The sequence below is a fragment of the Narcine bancroftii genome, chromosome 10 (genome assembly GCF_036971445.1).
Source record: "Narcine bancroftii isolate sNarBan1 chromosome 10, sNarBan1.hap1, whole genome shotgun sequence".
Taxonomy (NCBI): Eukaryota; Metazoa; Chordata; class Chondrichthyes; order Torpediniformes; family Narcinidae; genus Narcine; species Narcine bancroftii.
The window spans coordinates 7,484,243-7,507,571 of record NC_091478.1 but is presented as its reverse complement, the minus strand read 5'-3'; the positions used below and the strand labels follow the sequence as shown (position 1 = coordinate 7,507,571).

At 38.2% G+C, this 23,329-nt stretch overlaps 1 protein-coding gene across 14 annotated transcripts in view; it reads right to left on the bottom strand.

Moving 5' to 3' along the window:
- c10h10orf90 (chromosome 10 C10orf90 homolog) overlaps positions 1 to 23,329 on the bottom strand; it is a 184,209-nt gene that overhangs the window by 100,760 nt on the left and 60,120 nt on the right. For 13 of the 14 annotated variants that reach the window (XM_069899683.1, XM_069899686.1, XM_069899681.1 and 10 more), the window contains 2 exons: positions 14,065 to 14,848; positions 9,653 to 9,743 (listed from right to left, as the gene is read on the bottom strand). In XM_069899683.1, coding sequence (XP_069755784.1) covers positions 9,653 to 9,743; positions 14,065 to 14,631 — 658 coding nt within the window. In that variant the 5' untranslated portion in view covers positions 14,632 to 14,848. Of the gene's footprint in view, positions 1 to 8,840; positions 8,911 to 9,652; positions 9,744 to 14,064; positions 14,849 to 23,329 lie in introns of those variants that run through there. The other variant, XM_069899693.1, reaches the window with a different exon arrangement.

The window sequence follows — 23,329 nt, the reverse complement described above, 5'->3', positions numbered from 1 at the left end:
GCCGCTCGACATGAATGCAGTGCAGGAACAGCCTTTTAGGGCTGCTCCATGAAAGGTAAGTTTTATGTTTTCCCTTCATGCTTGTAGCCGGTCTCCAGGTGGAGGCCTGGCATGAAAGGGCCTAATCTCTTCTAAAATGCATCCAATGATTTGGGTTCCATAATCCCCTGTGGCAACAAATCCCACAGATTCACCACCCTCCGGAAATCTGAGAGGTTCATGCACACCATAGTTCTTCATCACCACAGGAATATCAAATGTCCATTCTCTATCACCGGTACCTTGGAACACTTGGCTTCTTATTTTGAATATTTAATTTAAAATTTTCTTCATACATGTAGTAGTCAAATTTAAAATAGTATGGATTACAAAGGGAAAAAGGCCTAAAACTACATACATGATGGTATATGATCCCCCCTGCAAACCTCCCCCCCCCCACAAACTCTCCACCCTCAAAATAGTTAATATAATATAGTTTTATAAAGTAAATGAAAATAAACTTTCAGGATTCTACAGAGGGATGTCATCTAACACACATATTTAAACAAAATTCTTTAATATATTTTAGGTCCAGAGGCACAGGAAGCTTAACATTATAAATTTAAACCTATATTTGAGTATACGGGTGCCATATTTGTAGAAATATAGCATATTTATTTTTCAAATTAGATGTAATTTTTTCCAAAGGAATACAACTTTGAATTTCTTCATTCCATCTTGCCATACCCAAATGTGTATCTGATTTCATGTAACTGCAATACATTTCCTTGCCACTACTAATGCAACTTTAACAAATTCTAATAGATACATTGACAATTTTAATTTATGCCTTGTTCATTCAATATTCCTTAATAAAAAATAAATCTGGGTTTTGCCGAAATACAACACCTGTAACTTGTTCCAGAGATTTTCCTAAATCCACGCAAAAAGATCTTACCTCAGGACAAGACCAAGTTGAATGTAAAAAAAAATTCCAAAATCCTCACCACATCTAAAACACTGATCTGACAAGTTTGATTTCAATTTATTCAATTTCTGTAGAAGATATAAGTGATGTTAAAAATTATACTGAACTAACATATATATCTGACATTAATAGTATTAGTCATAGAATCTCTGCAAGATCTACATGTCTTTGCTTGTCAATTATGATATTTAAATCTAGTTCCCACTTCTGTCTAGATTTATGAACTTCACATTTAGGAGTTCCTAACTGTAATAGGAATATATTATGGAGGTAAATTTCTTAACAGTTCGTCTCTTAATAAGAATTTCTACTTCACAACAGCCAGGTAACAACATGGTTGGTCCCAATATCTCTCAAATATGCTCTCAGTTGGAAATAACAAAAAAGGTATTTTGGATTATTCTGTATTTATTTCTCAATTGGTCAAATTGATTGGCCTCTTTCATAACAATCTTAAATATTTATAATCCCCTTATGAAACCAAATAGTCTTTTGAAAAAGATAAAGAGGATTTTGAGTCAAGGACATTTTGGGCGATATACTTCCTTTTGCACCCATTTCATAATTTCTTTTATTCCATATATTAATCAAATGCTTCAACAAATGTTTCTTTTTCACCAACCATCAATTTTGCATCCCATGAGTATATGAATTCTTCTGCTCTATCCTTTTCTTCTCTATCCTATTTTATTCAATTCCATTTTAACCCATGCTGGCTTTTCTATTTCAAAAGAAGAGGTAAGAATTTTAATTTGCACCACTCAATAATAATTTTTAAAATTAGGAAGAACACTTGGCTTCTTGATATATTCCTTTTCCAAGAGCTGGAGTAACATGTAGATTCTTGTGAGATAGGATTTCTGGAAGTGAGCCTTCTTTTCCTTGTCCTTATTGATCCCATGGGAGGCTATCCTCAGATTTTTGATTGCGCTGCAAATCTAGGGGGAAAATCACTGATGCAATGGAATGTAAATACTCTCGAGGATTGTTCCTGACAACAGCAATATCTCTGACCCTTGGAAAATATAGAAATCATCTGTATTTGACTTTCCAATAAAACCTCACATGATTGATCACCCCTTAAATTATATGTTGGGTCTTTATGATACAGATGAAAGATAATTTCCTTTGGGTGAAATAGACTTTCAACAGTGAGGTTTCAAATGAGTATTACATTGGGATTTGCATATATCAAACTTTGTGTTGTCAGGCAGTTTGTGCATTAAAGCACAAGCAAGAAGTTCTCATTACACGGGATGTGTTACATTTTACCAAGTTCATGTGAAACAAATGTTTCAATCTAATTATTCAATCATGCAGAACTTTAAAAAGCAAGTACATTCCAAGAGAATTTCTAGACTAAGCAGTTTTATTGAAACTGACAGATTAATTTATAAATTAACAATTATGAAAATGCATCCTTATAAAAGTGTGGTTATGTTTTCCAAATTTTGGTCTCTGAAATTTCCTAAAATAGGCATAAATCTGTTTGGTGATGAGATATCGGCACTGGGTATATTTTTTGCAGAAGCAGATAAAACATTCTCTGTAACATGTTAATAAATGTAGCATTCCTTGCACTAGGATTCCTTGCACTAGGATTCCTTGCACTAGGATTCCTTGCACTAGGAATCCTCACACCTGGATTCCTTGCACTAGGATTCCTCCCAAATGAATTTCTAACAGATATTCATAAAACTAAACAACCACAATCTGCTGCAAGACTGTCCAAATAAAACCTTACCATTTAGTGTCAAAAGAGGTGAAAACTTGAAAAATCTTCAGACATTGATTGAAAAAACAGCCAGAAAATATTACAAGATTCTGGTAAATTTTTTTTGGAGAAAATACTGCCAGGTTCTGAACACAGTCATGATATTAAGATAATTACAAAATATTTCATTTTAATTTTAAAAGTAGTTCAAATATCCATCACACAATGATCACTGCTATTCCATTCTGAAGGAAACTGAACCATTAACAAGTTGATTCTCGAAGTTAACATAATGTAATTTCAAAAGCAATGAGAAGAAAGACATTGGAAAATCTGGAAATCTGAAATAAAAACAGAATAGGTGTCAAGCCTCAGCTACAGAAAGGAAAGTGGAATGAGTTGTTTGGGTCAATGAACTTGCTCTCAATGGTTGCTATCTGACCTACTGATTATTTTCAATTTCAAAAAATACGTGTTACAGTCAGTGTTGTAATCCACAAGGTCCAGTCAAGGCAACATTTTTACAATTTAATGGAGATTTCCGTGTAGAGAAAGAGAAAATGAGTGGAAATAATATTTGTTGTGAAAATAAATATAAGCACCGTTAGGAGCTTATAGGAGTTGGGAGGTGATGTTGAGATTGTATAAGACGTTGGTGCGGCCTCATTTGGAGTTCTGTGTGCAGTTCTGGTCGCCTAATTATAGGAAGGATATAAACAGAGTGGAGAGAGTGCAGAGAAGGTTGACCAGAATGTACCTGGGTTTAAGCATCTAGAGTATAGGGAGAGATTGGACAGATTAGGTCTTTATTCTTTGGAGCGTAGAAGGTTGAGAGGGGATTTGATAGAAGTATTTAAGATTATGAAAGGGATAGACAGAGTGGATGTGGATAGACTATTTCCGTTAAGAGGAGGAAAGATTAAAACAAGAGGACATGAGTTAAGAATTAAGGGGCAGAGGTTTAGAGGTAACATGAGGGGGAACTTCTTTACTCAGAGAGTGGTAGCCGTGTGGAATGAGCTTCCGGGAGAAATAGTGGCGGCGGAGTCAATTGTATTATTTAAGAAAAGGTTGGACAGGTCTATGGATGAGAAGAAGATGGAGGGTTATGGGCATTGTGCAGGGAGGTGGGACTAGAAAGGGGTCTTTGGTTCGGTGCGGACTAGAAGGGCCTAATGGCCTGTTTCCGTGCTGTAATTGTTATGTTATGTTAACTCTAAAACTCACAGAGTTCTATATCACATTTATTATAAATATTATGATGTGGAACAAATTTATTTCTGAAAACCTTAACCTTAGCCAATAGCCAAATCCATCCGACTCAATAATTACACAAATGATCACTGTTCATCGCAATGGAGCCTGTGGCCTTTTAGAAAGCTGAGTTTCAGGTGAATTCATCTTTACATTGAAAGTTCTGTGTAGTTGATGGAAATCAAGCTAACTGAATTGACTGAGATTTTATTTCTGAATGTCATGAAAAATAAAGATGAATACCCAGCAATTTGGCTGAATGTAGTTAATTTTCAACAGTGGACTGTAAAAAGGAAAAATGAGATGGCCATTTTTGTTCCTGAATCAACTATATAACGTTAATGGTTTGAAGACTTCTTACACTAAAGAAAATGAAAAATATTGTCAGTCCTAAATCAATATGTTAATATTACTCTCATGGGTACACAAGCAATTGCATACATTTTTTCATGTCCTTTTCCATAATTTATTTGGTTGTGCAGACTGGTTAGTACTTTCCCATCCTGAATATGAATGCACGCAGCAACTTTACTCAAAGCTATCGATGCAACTAACTCCAACCTACACTTCAATATAAGAATCTTAAAACTCTAATTATTGTTAATATTCTAGCTGAATAGAAGTAGCATATCTCATTTACCAATCCTATGTTGTGGCACTGTACCATTTTAAGACTCAGAGTAAAATAATTGTAATAGTTTGGAAACCTCAATCTTGCTTACATTAAACTTAAACTGTCACTGAAATGACACAAAATGGATTGCGAACTGGCCACCATTTCCAACTTTAACCCCACAAAAATACATTCAGGACAATGAGCAAAAATATTTGGGAAAATTGGAAGCCACTGACAAGATGGACAATATCGCAATGTTCATAACTCAATGAATGTAATTATTTTCTGTACAAATACAATTTCCCATCACACTTGGAGTCAGATATGAAATGTCAGAGTTGAACAGAAATTAATCATACATATTGTGAACTAATCATTTCTAAAGCAGTAACTTTCATTTTCTTGTTGCATATAAATAAAATTTATCATATCAAAGATAAACATCATAAGAAATTCATGTTTTCAGGACCTATTTTTAGCGTATTGGTGGATTTTCTCAGCAGTCTGTAGATTTCAATCACTATAGAGATTTTAATCAATCCAGATTGTCAGCTATAAATCGGATTTATATAAAGCATTTCTTGATGTATTGTATCCTGTGCTGTTTCTGAGTTGAAATATTATTCTACAGAAAATCCCCACCAAATATTGCATTTCATACAGTGCTTTTTTTTTTTACTGCACATTGATTCCATAACCTTACTTCAGAATAAGAAATAGTGTGCTTCACATTTACTGGAAATAAATGGCTTAAATTTTACTCAGCATTCTCTTCTTAAATAAAGAAAATCTTACAGGAGGCACTGAAATGATTTAGCATACTGTACAATGGATACAGAAGTTGGTCTCTTTTCTGCATCAGCCATCCAACCAACCTCGGGATTCTTGATGAAGTGCGAACATGAAGCAAATGCTGATCAAAATATCAAAACTGTAAATCAATTGCAAATGTATATTTTTAAACAGTCTTTCCAACTGAAGCAACACTTCACTTGTGAATCTGTAGAGGTAATTTACTGCATCCAGTGCTCCCAATATAGCATCCTCTACATCAGGGAGAGTGGACACAGACTGGGAGATCACTTTGTTGAACACTTTCTCTCTGTCTGCTGCTCCCAGCGCCCAATCAATTCAATTGCACAGTCCATTGTCACACTGTCACATCTGTCCATTACATGATATATTGCCAAGAAGAGATCAACTGTTAACTGGAGAAACAACACCTTGTATTCCATCTTGGCAATCTCCAACTAGATGGCATCAATATCAACTTCAATATATGTTAACCCCCCCCCTCTCTCTCTTTTCCTTCATCCTTCTGTCTTCCTGTTTCCAGCTCACCATCCTCTTTCCCTTCCTTCTCCTATCAGAGAGCTATCTTTCTTAGCCCTCTGCTCTATCCCCTATCACTTCTCAGCTTCTTTCTCTTTCACCCTGTTGGGCACTATCAGTTGCCCCAATAACCACAAGGACAAAGACTGAGGGGAATAATAGGCTTTATTGTACAGAAGACTTGAGCTGGCCCAGATCCAAACTAGGGACGTGCAGGGAAAGGAGAGATGGCCCGACCTTTACGGCCTGGGTCCCAGGGGAGGAGTCCAGGTAAGAGTGACATCAGGGGGTGGGCCAGCCCGAGCCAATTAGCATACACAATCCATACCATTGCACACACCTCTGACCTACATCATCCTGTTATCTCTTATCTATTAGCCAGTCTTCCACCCCCTTCCCCTGTCCCCTTCTTATTTAGTCATTGCTCTTACTTTTGGCAGCCGTAAAGGAGGTATTAGTCCTGAAACATTGTATGCCTTTTACTTTCTATAGGTGGTGCGTAACCTGCTGAGTTTCTCCGGCACTTTTATGTACTGCTTGATACTTTTCCCATTTCCAACAGGCTTCAGGCACACAAGAGTCTTCCTATTGGCTCTGTGTGTAGCATTGTGAAGTACTAAATCTATCTGTGCTTCCTCAAGAACAGCATCCCATCATAAAAAATTATAATGTGCAGCAGATAAAAGAATTGATTTTTTTTAACAGTGGCAATGCAGAAACAAAAACCGTCAACGATGCTTTCTTTTCACCATTGATAGTTTACTACAGATGGACTTTTTTTCCGAGTGTTTTCCCATTATTCCATACATTCGCTGCCTCTTCCTCTCAGCGTGTTATATATTATTCTATCAACTCTTAAATTTTCATGTTTTTCTTTTACAGACTCTACATTAACCTTCAATCACTCTTTTTTTTGCTGTGGAAATGGTGCAGAAGGAAGACTTGCATCAATTTTATTGTTAAGAAGGACCACATGCAGCTTTGGGAGTTGCAAAATGGAACCATGCAAAATTACCATGGGTAATTTTTCCTGCCTGTACTTTTTCCACTTAACTGTCAAACCCAGAAACAGCATGGTACAAAAGGATGTATTGATCTGCCTCTCATTTTACAACTTCTTGTGCCTTTGCTCTTCCCAAATTCCTATTCATTATTCAGCACACCCAATTATTTAGAGGGATAATAAATCCTTGCCTTTAGAAGCATTCTGACTCAGTCCAATCTCTGTAAGCATTGGTGCAAAAGTTACTATCAAGGCTTGCATAGAGTGAGTGAGTTAAAAGGTTCTGCACAGGATATTTCATGTGGCATTGTTGAACAAAATCATGAATGGACAAAAAGCTTTAAATCCCTAGCTTAGCTAATGATGACAGAGATACAAATATAGGAGTCAAACCTTTTGGCTTTATGTGTACAAGAAAATAATCACCAACTACAATAACTCTACCACTATATGGTTTTGGAACACAATTGCCCTTGGAGAATGTGGACAGATCAGATTATGGAGCTCCTGTGATCTCTCTCCTATAAATTTGTAGAAATGCTAAGCAACAATATGATTGCAGGAAAAATCATGGAATAGGATTGAGGAATGTTGCTGTCTTTTAGGATGGCTGCAGCTTTATTCACATGACAAAGAAGAGATTGTTAGTCTTGGTGCAGAGATTGCTCAGCTGACCCACAGATCTATGAAATACTGGCAAAGACCTTCAGCCACAGATTGATGATTGCCCTGTAATAATACAGGTTCACTGTATTATTATCATTGCAACATTATCAATGATACAGGAAGATACAAAAATAAATGATAAGCTGCTGGAGAAAACCAATTGCCCTATCCAGATTGAACATGATTTAAGCTCTCAACTTGTCTGCACCCTGAAAGTTCAAGACAATCTGTATTTCTGGTTGATGCAAATTTGGCAAATGAGAATAGATTGCATTGAGGAGATTTTAACCAGATTTGTAGAGCAGTCAGTTTTTAGCTTTTGTGTAATCAGATATGGAGGTAAATGGAGGAATGAATTAATATTGAAGCATCAGAACAAAGTCATTTGTGAATGATTGATTATGAACATGTAACAGCTGTACAATGGGGTCCTTGCAGTTTACAAAGAGAGTAGACTTGGCTTAAGCATGGCTTCAGCTATCTAGTACATCAATACATTATTCTATAGAGCCAGGAGCTGGAAAAGGCCTGTATTCACTATGGTTTCAATACACATTGACAATATTGGTAGTGGGTGTTAGTCTGGGGCCATAGTCCTACAATTGCAAAATTTTGGCAGCACGGCCACATGGGCCAGAAGGGCCTGTCCTGGTGGACAGTGCAAAAAGATCTCAGTTTACAAAATAATCTAGATCAGTTGTGAAGGTGGGCATGGACTGGTAAATGGAATTTAGCTATGACAAGAATGAGGTGTTGAACTTTGGGAAGTCTGTGAGTTCTTCAACCATTGAGCTCCTTGCTGGGTGCTGTGGTGGTCAACTTCCTGTAGGTTTCTCTCCCAGGCTTCTGCTTCTCAGCAGGGGACTGTTCTCCTGCTAGGAGGCCCTGCACTTATCCATTGATTCCCCCAAAGACTGCAATCCCTCGTGTCAAGCATGGGCGCAATCATCTTGGGCACAGACCTCAGTGGTTTCAGAGCTGTTAAAAAAAAGCATCAGTGGCCCCTTTTAATAGGCATCCCATCCTGACAGTAGGACCCTGTGGAGGAGCATGCTTTCTCCATTCTCCTGGGTTTGCACCAGTGGCAAGTCTGCTGTTACAATAGCTCCAGCAACACTGACATTTATTTTGAGACACAATATAAGAAGTCAAGTCTGCCTTCTTGAGGTTAACATATAAAGTACAATTAATTCTCCATTTGTGCTGGAAAACACATCCTTAAATCAATTGAAAATAAACAATTAAAATATTCCTGCTATGCCATGTGTAATTTGGCCATTGAGCTTACCACCATGAGCCATGCTGATCTGCTGGGATGATGCCTCCCAAAGCCAAATAGGTTGAAAGTATGTGTTATGCTGTGAAATAGTTGGGACAATTGACAATTAAACAAGGTTGAGAGAATACAATTTTATTCTTCACATTCCTTCAAATATTTAAACATATGTTGAAGGTTGATTTTCTAGATTACTTATAATTTTGATGCAGATTCCTAAAGATAGTGGGTCTCCTGCTGCTGGGGTCAGGCTGCTTGTTAAATTGTGTTTCTGAATGCTTTGCACTGGGAGATGGTCTCCCAGCATGCCTCAGGGCTGCCCATGGCCCATTCCAGCATGTGACCATTTGTGCTGACTATCCATGTGTGCCAAAGCTATTGTTGTCACTGAATGTTCAGAATCACTTGGATTGGTCTTCAAAATTCAGGTAATTTTACAAAAGAAACATGCATGGGCCCACACAATCTGTCAATAGACACAGTCATGGCACAAAGAGTCCACTAATGTGGTGCAGTATCCAAAGATCTGCATTTTTTATAATCTCAAAAATACCTTAGTTATGAGCCCATTCTGTCATTACAAATACAGAAATCAAACTTGTGTCTACAAATGTAATTTAATCAATCATGGGATTGAAACTCTACATTATGAACAAGCTGCCCATCATTATTTAAGATGATAATGATAGCCAGATGCTTTATAACCTAAAGGTCAGAGTGGGCTTTAGGATTTGACCCTATTTTTACATCAGTCCAACTGGAAAATCTTTTCATATTGGACATCTTTCCGTTAAACACATGGTTTAGTCAAATTGTTCCATTACCTTGAATAACTTGGTCTTCATCCTTGGTCCTCAATTTATTTTTCATGTTTTGAATAGGAAAGGATGAAAAGGCATCATTCATTTTCAAATTCTATTAAAAACAACATTAGAATCTTATTTTTGCAGGGTCTTTGCTCATCTACACAGCAATTGGGTTTTCTTTTAAATAAGACTACTACAATTACTTGTTACTGGACTAAAATAAAACAGAAAATGCATGTATTACACAGTAGCTCATGATTAAACCCTTGCAGCTATTTTTTTTTGTCTTGTCCAATACCTTCTTTCTTCCTTTTGATCGGAGCCATCTCCTGTCAATTATTCTGAATATTTGAAAAGCGTGTACAGTAGATGAGACAGTATTGTATTATTTATCTAATCCCAATGCCATTAAAAACATACTCTTCCCAAGCGAAATGTGACTTCTACCCATTCTGTCCATTGAAGCTGTAAAGATGACCTCAGTAAATATTTTTTTTACATCATAGGGGAATTAAGGGATATGGGGAGAAGGCAGGTAGGTGAAGATGAACCTATCATCAGATCAGACATGATCTCATTGAGTGGCGGAGCAGGCTTGACGGGTCGGATGCCCGCTCCTATTTCTTAGGTGATTATACTTATTTCCAGATAATTTTGCCCAGGCATGAATCATACCTGCATGCCTGGCACATTAAGTGATGTCAAACCCAATGTAGGCCAATCAAATTAAACTCTCATTTTGGGAGGAAGAATCATTGCACATGCCTTGATCAATCACACTTTGAGTCCATAGCCTGATTCTAGGATCCACTGCTAAGACTCACAGTCACCCACTATCCTTTGGCACCCGAATCTTCATTCTTCAATCTCAACCCCCAATTGGACAAACCCAGTCCACTGATCACTTAACTAATTATCTCAAGCCTTGATCCCCCAAGATCCAAAACTCATCACTCTTATCCCTTAATTGGTGCATGTTCAAGTAATTGGTCACATTGTGCTGATCTAATAGGATATTCAGTCACCTGCCCGTTCTCCCACCAAATCTGACCTCAGTTCTGGATGGCACATTTCCTCTGAGTGTTCTGCAGGGTACAAAGGATAGTGCAGTATCTATTCAGTGAAGGTTCAGGTCCTACAAAGGTTACAGTGATGAACCTGGATCTTTGAATGGTGCAGTCTGCCAAAGGAATCTCAGAGTTGTATGTGATGTAATGTATGTACACTGACAATGACCACACACAGGCATTCCAAATTCTAGGCATATTTGAACATGGGCACTAATAGAGCCAAGAAAGAAAGGGTGCACACGCCAGTCAATTAATTTCCTTGGTAATTTTTTGTTTTATAAGCTTTGAAAGTCAGCTAATGCTCTCTCTCAAAAAATCCACTGGATCCAAAATAGATCAAAAACCCAGAAGTGATTTTCATAAGGTTGTGGCCTGCAATGATCACAGGTGATGTAGTGAAATTTCCAGCCATTCAAAGGCACAAACAAAATATCCCACAATTTCCATGGTCAACCTTATTTCGGCAGCTACATCACAAAGTAGTCACACTCTTACCCCAAATCAACGAGGTGAGAGATCCAAATGGTTTAAAATTCTAAAGTCATTTGACACTTCCTACATTGTTAACTCTGAGTGTTTCTAAATTTGATGGTAAAATGAGCCGTTGGCTCTTCAGAAACATTTTTTTGGCACCATTTAATGAGGAGAAGGTAATTCAATTGTTTTCCAGCCAATACTATTTTTCTCAACCAACAATATCAAAACTAATCCATTGGTTGTGGAATTAGCTGATGGATTTATATACATAATAACTGTAAAAGTACTTCAAAACTAGTTAAATGGTTTGTAAAGCTAAATAGGATATTTAAAATATGTTACATAAATGCAAAGACATCATCCTGTAATACAGATTACCCCTGAGTATTGGAAATATGTATGTTGTAGAGAACTTCTGGCAGAACACCACCAAAAGTGATCGTCGTTAATTAATATTTCATTTTCAGCAAAAAGGCACAAATGAATTTTATCTTGAATAGAGCTTGAATTTCAGAAATGATGAGGTTTAATTGATTAATCTTTAGATTGATGGTGTTAAATCTACTTTTAAATTTAAGATTTCCTCTACACAGGATTAAAATCTATCACAATAAATTAATAAATCTGAGGTACATTTCCACAGTTTTTTTTCGACAATCTTTGTTGTAATATTATGAAATCCTACAGCATACATATGGTCTTTTAGGGCCACCTCATCCATGCTCAGTGTGATGCCTATCTAAGCTGATTCCATTTGCCTGAATTAGGCCCATATCCCTCTTCTCCTTTCCTAAGCAAGTACCTATCTAATTTTATTTATATATTATTTTGTTTGCCTCCACCACCTTCCCTGGCGGTGGATTTTAGATACCTTTTCCACCATGAGAAAGACTACCTCTGAAATTTCCTTCAATTTCTCCCCTCTCTCCTTAAACCTGTGCCCTCTAGTTCTATACTTCTCTGCCCTGGGAAATGGATGACAACATATCATATCTGTGCTCCTAATAATTTTAGGCTCCCATAGCTTAATGAGGCTCTGACAGCTCAGTGGTTAGAGCACTGGTCTTCTAAACCAGGGATCGCAATTTTATTCCTCACTGTTGCCTCTTTTCTGTGAGGGGTGCATGACAAAGTGGAAATCCTTCCTTCCTTAAAATTAATACATTCTAAATGTAGTATTATGTGACAATAATGGAACCTTTATCCTTTACACAAGGTCACACCTCAACCTCCCATGTTCCAAGATGAAAAAATCCTATCAAATCATAACTACAGTCGCCCATTCTAGGCAACATAATGGTGAATCTCTTACACACATTCTCTATTGCTACCACATGCATCCTGCAGTGTGACAACCAGAATCATACATAATATTTCAAATATCATCTGACATTGTACACCGGCAACATGACACCTTCACTCTTATACTTAATGCCTCAGCCCACAAAGGCAAGCAAACCAAAGGCATTCCACCTATGGTGGGCGACACAGGGTGTGGGCCAGAAGAGCCTCTTACAGTGCTGTATGCTAAATTTTTAAAAATTCTATATTTGAAAATTAATTTAAATTTAAAATATCACCACTTACATTGTTCTCTGGACATACATAAGAACATAGGAAGTAGGAACAGGAGTAGGCCAAAAATGGCCCAAAGGCTTTTCTGAACACGAATGCTCCTCAGGTCTCCATCTGAACTTGACTTCCCAAAATACATTACTTCACACTTGTCTGGATTCAGTACTATCCACCACCACTCTGCCCAACTTTCCATCTGATTTAAATCCCGGTATATTCTTCGACCTTTGTTACCTGCAACTCCACTAATGGTCATGTTGCTTGCAAGTATACTAATCAGACCACCTACATACTCATTCAAGTCATTTGCGTATACTACAATCAACATAGGCCAGATCATCTCAACCCTTCACCAATCCCTCCAGTACACCACCAGTTACAGACTTTCAATCAGATAAACATCTATCCACCACTTCCCTCTGTCTCCTATCACCGAGCTAATTTTTGATCCAGTTTGCCAACACACCTTGGATCCCTTGTGATTTAACCTCCTGGACCAGCTTACCTTGTCAAACCGATCAAAAGCTTTCATGAAATCCATGTAAACTATATCTTTTGCTCGGACCCCATCAATTTTCTGAGTTTGTTCCTTAAACACTCAGTCAGATTTGTGAAACATGATCTCCCCTGCAAAAAAAATCCATGCTGCCTTCTCGAAATCAATCCACGTCTTTCCATGTTAACATTAATCTTATCCCTCAGAACATTCTCCAACAACTTCCCAATGACTGATGTGAGGCTCTCTGCCCTGTAGTTTCTAACTGTATCCCTACTGTCTTTTCTAGCAATGAGACAACATTAATTATCTTTAGTCTTCTGGTAACTCCCCCTCGTCTAACAAGGATGTAAAAATCTACTCTTTGAAGTCCTCCCTTGTTTCTCAAAGCATCTTGGGATAGATCCCATCAGACTGGGGATTTATCCACTTTAATGTGTACCAATATTTCTAATTCTTCTTCCTTTCCTGATACAGATGTGGTCCAGAACACCCCTCCCTTAATTCACCAGTCTCCACATCCTTCTTCCTGGTGAATACCAATGAGAAGAATTTACTTAGGATCTCACTCTTATCTCTGGTTCTACATATTGATCACCTCTTTGGGCCCTGAGCAAATTTCTATTTTGATATTGGCTATTTAATTTAAATGGAAATACTTCATTATCATAATCAATTATTTTTGACCATACCATGACCATAAACATAAAGAATAAATTAGAATGCTTGCTAAATTCTCTGATTGTAGGAGAGCATCCTGGTTATTTTTTAACATTAGTGAATTACTATCTGTATTTTGTTTGAAGTCTTACCTCTATGCAATGAAGTGTTGATATATAGTTATCACGCTTTCCATTGAGGATATAAAGGGCAACATTACTTCGCTTGGGTAATTGACGGTATCTTACAGTATCAGATACGACTAGCGTAATATTCTCTTTCCTATGCACGGAGGAGTCTTTTATATGTACTTTCTCAATTCTTGCACCAAAATCAATGTTAATATTTGTTGTTCTGTAACCTGGGGAATATTGTGTTCTTAGGGCATATGTTGTAAAAGGCTTCTCTGAATAGTTCAAGGTAGACATGCTCTTTGTGGTACCTGAATAATACTGATCAATTCTTTCTCTGAAGCCAAGTCTATCTTTTACATTCTGATTGTTTGGCCACGCTGTGTGAGCAATACATTCACTAGACAGCTCGAGCATTGATGGCGTCTGTGAAGCTGGTGGAGCAGCTCTTATTTTGAAGTCCCCTGTGACTCCTCTTTGTGTCTTCTGAGGCTTCAGTGAAATATTTTCCAAAATGCTGTTTGCCATAAAAGATCTGGATGGCAAAATCTTCACCTGAGACATCATCAAATCCCAGAAGTCACTCATAATTTTCACTTGTGTTGGCTGTAGGCACTTGTTAAACAGTTAGCTCCATTGCTCTACATTCATTAAATAAACATCATTAGCTTTGGAATATCACAGGTCCATTACACAGTGTTTCATATTCTGCATTTTGATGATCAGATCAGAAAATAAAATTCTTTGAGGTGGAGACCAAGTTCATATGTCAAATCCAGTCACAGAGCAGCGATAGACGAAGAACCTAGTAAGGAGAACACAGAAAATTCCATTATCGATAAATGCCACCCTTGTTAAAGCTATCAAATTCAACAAAAAATAGGCTATTCCTGAAAAATTACCATGTTACACCACAGTGATAAACACACATACCTCCATTTCAATGCAGGCTGTATCTTTTTCCTGCTGTACGAAAAAACAGTTGATGCATATAAATGTTTTATAACTCAAGGAAGCTTTGTAACCCAATCTGCTTGCTTGCTTCAGGATTGATTACGCTTTGAAGGCTTTATGGTTTTGCTCAGTTGATACAAGTATTGTGCAAGTTGACCCAAAAAAGTATATAAACTGTGTTCCACTTCTGACTACATTACAACTTGTTTGCTCATCATACATTTATAACATTGGAATATTCTCAAATCACGCGTGAAATAACCGAGAAAATATCCCCTCAAAATGAACAAAAGACAGCTCTGTTAGTATTCAAGGCAGAGATCACAGTGGCTCCATTCAAAATAGAACTTATATCTTTTAGTTTGAATTACTTCTTTATTTCATTTTGTGTTATGTTATTTTTGATCCAAGATGGTATAAATGGTTGTTTTGAAAAATCATATAAATTTTAATAGAAATAGATTATTTTTAAATAGGCTTACTTTTAAAGTCATTATTCATTTCCTTGACAAATAATAATGGATAATATTGTTACATGCAGTTGTTTATTTGTTTCAGTGTTTTGCATCTGATTTAGCAAGACTTAATTCTTCTGAACATTAGAATGAATCACATAATTTAAAAAAATGCTTAATCCCTAATTGTCTCGATTTTGTTCAAAGCAGATTTTAGAATGAAAACAAAAAGTACTCAGTATGCCAAGTTGAAGAGAGAAAGAGAGTTGATGTATCAGGTCGATTAAATTTTGATAGAAGCCTTTGATGTTCATCTCTTAGAAAGTCTCTGAACGACTGTCAGAGGGCTTGTCCATTGATGTGTCTGCTAACCCAGTGTCTGTTTCAGTGCATGGCCATCTAGAGGGACCTGTTGCACCTATGAGCAGAGCAAACAAAGTAAAATGCAATAGCTCATCTTATGGAAGGATCCCCTTTGAGAAGCACTAAGAGTGAATCATGACAGGAAAAATATAAATTACATATAGAGAGTCTTCTTTATGGAGGGTGGGGGGAGGGGCAGCATGGCTAGTAAAGTCAGCACTGATTTCTTATCCCTTACTTTCCATCAGAAAATAGTGGCACGTTATCTTTGTAAAAAATTGTAGTTCTGGAGAAGATACTCCAATAACACTGTCAGGAAGTGAGTTGCAGGATATCAGCAAAAGTGGCAATGAAGGGACAGCAAAGCATTTCCAAGTCAGAATGGTTCATGGCTTTCACGGGATATTCCTCTGCTGTCTTGGTCCTTTTGCCTGTATTGTGTTCAGTTCTTGTCTTCAAATTATAGAAAGGATCTAGATAGGTAAGATGTAAGGAAGGTGTATGGAACCTTGGTTTTCAAGAGATATTGAGACCCTGGTTAAGAAGAAGAAGAACGGGACGCACAAAATCAGTGAACCGGTGTGGACTCGAAAGGCCAACATGGCCTGTTTCCGCTCCGTAAATGGTTATATGGTTATAAGGTGGAGAGGGTGCAGAGAAGATTTACAAGGATGTTACCTGGCTTACAGCATCTAGAGTATGGAGAAAGATTAAGGAGACTGGAACTTAATTCATTGGAAAGTAGACAGCTGAGAGGGGATTTGATAGAGATATTTAAAAATATGAAGGAAATAGATAGACTAGACGTGAGTAGACTCTTTCCCCTGAGGGCAGGGGAGGTTGGAACAAGAGGGCATAAGGGGGCAAAACGTTAGGAGAAATGTTAGAGGATGCTTCTTCACTCAGAGAGTGGTGGCAGAATGGAATGATCTTCCAGAAAAGATAGTTGTGGCAGGGTCCTTTCTGTCATTTAAGAGAAGGTTGGATGTGTACATGGATATGAGGGGTTTGGAGGGTTATGGGCGGAGAGTGGGGGCGGGGGGGGGGGGGGGGAGCTAGTGGAGTTGTTCAAGTGAACCGGTGCGGACTTGAAGGGCAAACATGGCCTGTTTCCGTGCTGTAAACGGTTATATGGTTATATGTATTCATTTCGGCTTGACCATGAAGAGATTACATACTTCCCCCATTTAGGGCATCATAATGTTTGGGGCATTTAGCTTCACAGCTGTTTGTGAGTATTCAGATATATTTCAGATATAAGAGAGCGAGGCCTGCTTCTAAGCTTTTGATCACCTTTGGAGTCTGTAGTTGCTATTTTTCAATATGAGGACCAAGGTTGTGTCTGTGAAAGTCAAAGAAACCTTTATGAGGCCAAATACCAAAATTGATGGTTTGGAACATCATTAAGCTCAGTAATTACAAAAGGAAGGTCAAGGAAGAACACCCCTGCTGATGACAGAAGAATTCTCATCAAAGTGAAGAAAAATTCTCAAATGCCTGTCCGACAGATCAGAAACACTCTTCAGGAGTCAGGTGTTTATTTGTCAATGACTACTGTCCACAGAAGACTTCATGAACAGGAATACAGAGGTTACACTGCAAGATGTAAACCACTTGTTACCACAGAAACAGGATGGCCAGATTACAGTTTGTCAAGACATATTTAAAAGAGCCTGGAAAATTCTGGAAAAGGCTCTTGTGGACAGATGAGACCAAGATTAATCTGTATCAAAGTGAAGGCAAGAACAAAGTGTGCAGGCGTATGGAAACTGCCCAAGATCCAAAGCATACCGTCTCATCTGTGAAACATGGTGATGGGGATGTTCAGGCCTGGGCATGTATGGCTGTCACAGGTATAGCCACACTTAGATTCATTCATGATGTAACTGCTGATGGCAGTAGCAAAATGAATTCAGAGGTGTATAGAAACATTTTATCTGCTGAAGTTTGAACAAATGCCTCCAAACTCATTAGACGGTGTTTCATCCTACTGTATGCTTGATCCCAAACATACTGCTGAAGCAACAAAGGAGTTTTTCAAACTAAAACTGGAAAATTCTTGAATGACCAAGTCAGTCACCTGACCTAAATATAACTGAGCATGCCTTCCATATGCTGAAGAGAAAATTTAAGGGGACAAGCCCCCAAAACAAACAGAAGCTGAAGATGGCTGCAGCAGAGGCTTGGCAGAGCAGCACCAGAGAAGATACTCAGCACCTGATGATGTCTATGAATCACAGACTTCTAGCATTCATTGCATGCATGGGATTTTCCACAAAGTACTAAACATGACTACTTTAATATGTATACCATTACCATGTCCCAAATATCCTGGTACCCTGAAATGAGGGGACTATATATAAAAAGAGTTATAATTTCCACATGGTCAAACCAAAATGAATACAAATAACCTTAAATAAAATCTGGAATGTGCACTTTAATCATGTGAGAATTGTTTGATTACAAATTTAAAGCTGTGGAGCACAGGGCAAATAAAGGGAAAAAGGTGTATTTGTCCCAAACATTATGGAGGGTGCGGTAAATGGGCTGTTTTGATTTGGGTGCTCTTGAACTTGTTGAAAACTGTTGCCACAGTATTCACCCAGGAAGGTGAAGACTACTTTTGCACACACCAAACTTGTGCCTTGTGGAAAGCCTTGGAAATATCAGAAAAGGAGTCAATCACGTTTTCACGTGACTGCCTCAGTTTATTTTCCAGTTATTTGGATGTTTTGTTTCTTTTTCTTTTTGTAGAACATTACAGTGCAGAGCCTTCAGCCCAATCTTTTGTATCTGACCTTTTTTTCTGTGAAAAGGATGCACCTGGATATTTTTATATTGTTGGCTACATACCAACATTCTTTCTGTACAACTTAGCCAAAGGCACAGCTTGTTCTGAACTGCAGCTATTCGATACATTCACTGGAATCTTGTCTTGCTGCATCCATGGCTCTCAGCCATTTCTTTGTATCTCAAGAAGCAAATTGAGTTGGCTGAAGAGAGGATTCTATAATGGTGGGGGGTGTTCCAGAGAAAGTCAAGGTGGATCATCTGTTTGGTGCTTGTGAATATAGTTTAAACATTGCAGGAGAGGAGGAGGAGTGACAAGAAGGATGACCAGCAAGAAAATATACAAGTGAACCGGTGCAGACTCGAAAGGCTAACATAGCCTGTTTCCGCTCCGTAAATGGTTATATGTTTTCAACACTCACTACACATCAAAAACCCAACACCCAACCCCAACCAACCAATTTTCCCTTGCAACCGCTGCAATCGTGTCTGCCTGTCCCGCATCGGACTTGTCAGCCACAAACGAGCCTGCAGCTGACGTGGACTTTTTTACCCCCTCCATAAATCTTCGTCCGCAAAGCCAAGCCAAAGACACATCATCATTAAGGATGTGTATATTCATTAAATCTTTGTTTCCCATTAACTGTTTACTTGTCCACCACCATTCATAGCGAGATGTAGTAGGACTGCAGAGTTTTGATCTTATCTAAGATTGCTTAACACTCTCCAATGCATACTGTGTTTGTTTATTAACATGCATACAGCCCAATGTGGCAGCCTTACAAGGTTAACACTTCACCATTTTTAGTTATGCCTGGTGCTGCACCCAACATACCTTTTTGCACCCCTCAATGATGCCTGTAGCTAGACATGCTGTAGTGGAATACATCCTCGCTCCAGATCACCTCAAGGATGCCCAGTTTTGAGCTGTCATATCTTTTTGAATAAAAATAAATAAATTTATATAAATTCTTTAAATTGTTGGCCATACGTATTCCTAAATATTTAATACCTTCCTTTGGCCATTTAAACTGTGTATCTCTCTGACACTCAGTTAAAGGCATACTTTCACTTTTATCCCAATTTATTTTATAACCCAAAACTTTTCGATGTTCTTCAAGTTGAGCACATAATCTTTGTTTGTGTGGTGCTACACCACCGGCCGACTGCAGGGGGCAACCTCTGTACTTGCAGGAGTGTAAGGGGGACAGGACAACACCTGGCCGGCTGTCAATCAGTCGGCCTGAATGGATCAAGTCGGGTGTCAATCATCCTCCAGGATATAGCCTACGCCGGCCTCCCGAGGCCTCACACTGAGATGCTGCAGCCACAGTCAGCCTGGCTCTGTGGAGGTTTTTGTGGATTAAAGCCTGTTATACAGTCTTTACCTTGTGTGTGTCTGATTCTGTCTAACAGCGCACCACAGTATGGATGACTCGGGTTCAGACAAATATATTAACACATCTTCTGAAAATAAACTGATTTTATGTTCCTCTTGACCTATTCTAAACCCTTTAATTTGAAAATTAGAACGAATCACCTGGGCAAATGGTTCCACAGCTAAAACAAATAAAGGTGGTGACAAGGGATATCCTTGTCTACTTGATCTTGTTAACTTAAATGGCATAGACATCTGTTAAATAAATAGTTGGGTCACGGAGGATTTGTATGACAGTTCATGACCAATCTCCCACAAATTCCTTCTGTTATCCTCCAGAGATTTTGAAAGACATACAGCATGGTAACAGGCCCTTCCTGCCACCCGAATACCCCAATTAACTTCCACACGTATTTGAAGGGTTGGAAGAAACCGGTTCGCCCAGAGGAAACCCGCACAGACATGGGGAGAAAACAAAAACTCCTTACAGACAGTACCGATTCAAACCCAAGTCACAGGCGTTGTAATAGCATCACACTAACTGCTACATTAACCATACTGTCCTGCTACACTAACCGTAGCATACTAATAAACCTGTTAAAGTCGGCCACCTTTACCTTATTGATGGTTGTTAATTGTTAGAATATCACCTTAGTTTTTTACTGAGCAACAATTTCGCAACATTCTGGTGATTAAATTGTTTATTGACACAGATGAATTGAAAACCTTTTAGTTTTTAATACATTTTTTTAAGAAGGGGGGATGCTATATACAGAGGAAACTTGGAACTATTTTATGCTGGAGCATGAACACTGCAAGACTGTAAGAGCTGCATCACACTTAAGTGGTGAGCATGCTCAGTGTGACAGTGTACCAATACATGACCACGTGAATAAAGATCTGTGCTTCTAAACTTACAAGCTTTTCTTAGTGTTTAGTAAGACCTCCTATGGTACAACCGAGGACATGCGTCCTTTTGTGAGCTATCCTAATTTTTGATACTGAGCTGATCGGGTAGAGTGGACATGGAATCAATTGCTCCTGTCATTTAATGCAAGGACGAGGTCTGATAAATAGATCTCATCACTTAGGTATCTCTGTGTCTTAACCTAGGCCTTCAGTTTTCTCTTATTACCTTAATAATAACCTGTCTGCCATTGAGACGGAGATGCCACTGGAGAGGTCTTATTTTTATATTTTCTAATAACCAGCTGACTACTGTCTCATGTCTTCAGTTCATTAGGCCTTTGAGATCTTGGGTCTTAGTAAAATGAATTAACTTCCCAATGTATTAATGTCAATTAGTGAAATAGAAAGAATTTACACAAAAAAAAATTACTGGAGGAACTCAAAGGCTTGAGCAGACAGCACTAGTCCAACAAAAAAGAATGGTCAATGTTTTGGATTGGACTTCTTCAAGACTGAGAGTGCAGAGAGGTGATAGCCAGTAATGAGGACATGGTGGGATGGGTTGGATAGGTGTCAGGAGATTGGAGAACCAGAGAGGGGAAAAGGGTGATAGAGAGATGGAGAGGTTGAGGCTGATACAAAGTGAGAATGACAGACGAGGGTAAAAGCAGGGGTCAGGTGGGGAAGAAAACCCAGAAAGGGTGGTGAAAGAGATTACTGGAACGGGGTGATATATGGAAACAAAGTCTGTTATTATGCTGTACCATTCTATGTTCATTTTTCCTAGTATGCAATAGTGTTTTTAAAGGAATAAGCACCTTTTTAAAAATAATTGTACTGAAACACCACCCAGCAAGAAAGGAATATTTTTCAGAATTAAATTGTTACAATCAATTGTGTTAAGTAATCAACTCTGAACTTGCTTTGCTTGAAGTCTGTGCTGCAATAATTTATCGTTGCAAATTGGTGCCAATAAGGTGCCACTTGGGATCCCTTCAAATTAGTTGTTTGAGTTAATGCTAGCTATAAACTTAATGGAAACTGTTGATCCAGTTAAATATCCAATCTCTGCTCCAAATACCAATCAGAAGAACACTCAGAAAGGGTTCCCTTCTCAGATATGTCATGCTTATTTATGATACCTCTATAGATTTTCAATAATTTAGAACCACTGAGCTCCATATTAGATGTTCTAATAGTAAAACTGCCTTCAATTGGCAGCCCCTTATTTTTTTTAAAACAGCAACATTAATTCTCGATTCTTCCACAAAAAAGCTCCACATTGTCAAGAGTGCTCAAGATATCAATGCTTTAAACAAGTCACACCTCTCCAGTAGATACAAGCCTAGCAAGGTTCAACTAAATCTGTTCTGCCTGGACATGATGCTTTCCTCTCCACCTCCTGCAGGACAATTGCAGCATGGAACATATTTGAGTATAAAGTATATTAATTTGATTCGACATTTTTGGAGTTAGTCTTAAATGAAAGATCCCATAATGACAAATGATTGAAAAGAGTCTCTGATGGTCATGTACAGCTTTCTGTAATCTTGAACAACAATGCATTATTTCACCTGACTCAGTATGGAGCATAGAAGAATGAGGGGAGATTTGATAGAGGTTTACAAAATTATAGGGGTAGAGACAGAGTAAATGCATGTTGGCTCTTTCCACTTAGATGAGGAGAGATAAATACAAGAGGACATGGCTTTAAGGTGAAAGGGGAACGGTTTATGGGGAATTTCTTCACATGGTAAATGCAGGCTCACTCTAAAGTTTTAAGAATAAATTGGATTGGTACATGGACGGGAGAGGTCTGCAATGGGTGAAGTCAATGGGACTAGCGGAATGATGTTTCAGTACAAGTTAGAAGGGCCAAATAGCCTGTTTTTTTTCTGCTTTAGTGTTCTATGGCTTTATGTGATGTTAACTGCGATTGAAGGGTATATTAAAAGAGCCTCGCAATATTTTGTGCTACTCCTTTAAGCCAAGATAAACTCAGATCATGAGTTTATTGTCACATAGCTTGTACAAAAGCAACAAAATTCTTATTTGATACAGCTGAACAGGTACTTTGTCATCAAAACAACTGCAATAGTATACCTAACAAAAAATGTCTTGCATCTGATACCAAGTCTGGGAATTCCTTATGCACCCGTTCCATTTTCAGTGTTACAAAGATAATGTGGGCGCATTGTCCAATGAGGTCTTGCGTAGGTTGAGTGGTGGACATTTTCATCGATGAGAATGCACTGCCAGTGCTCTTTCTTCAGGTTGATTACATACATTAATTGGGGGCAGGAAGGAAGGACTTGAGTCCAGCACATTGGGATGAGGTGGAGATCAGAACCCAGAAGGCCCAACTATTTGTTGGCAGGGTTGAAAGGATTGAAGGCCTGTAGATTGCTTGGTGAATGATGAGAAACCAGCCAATTGC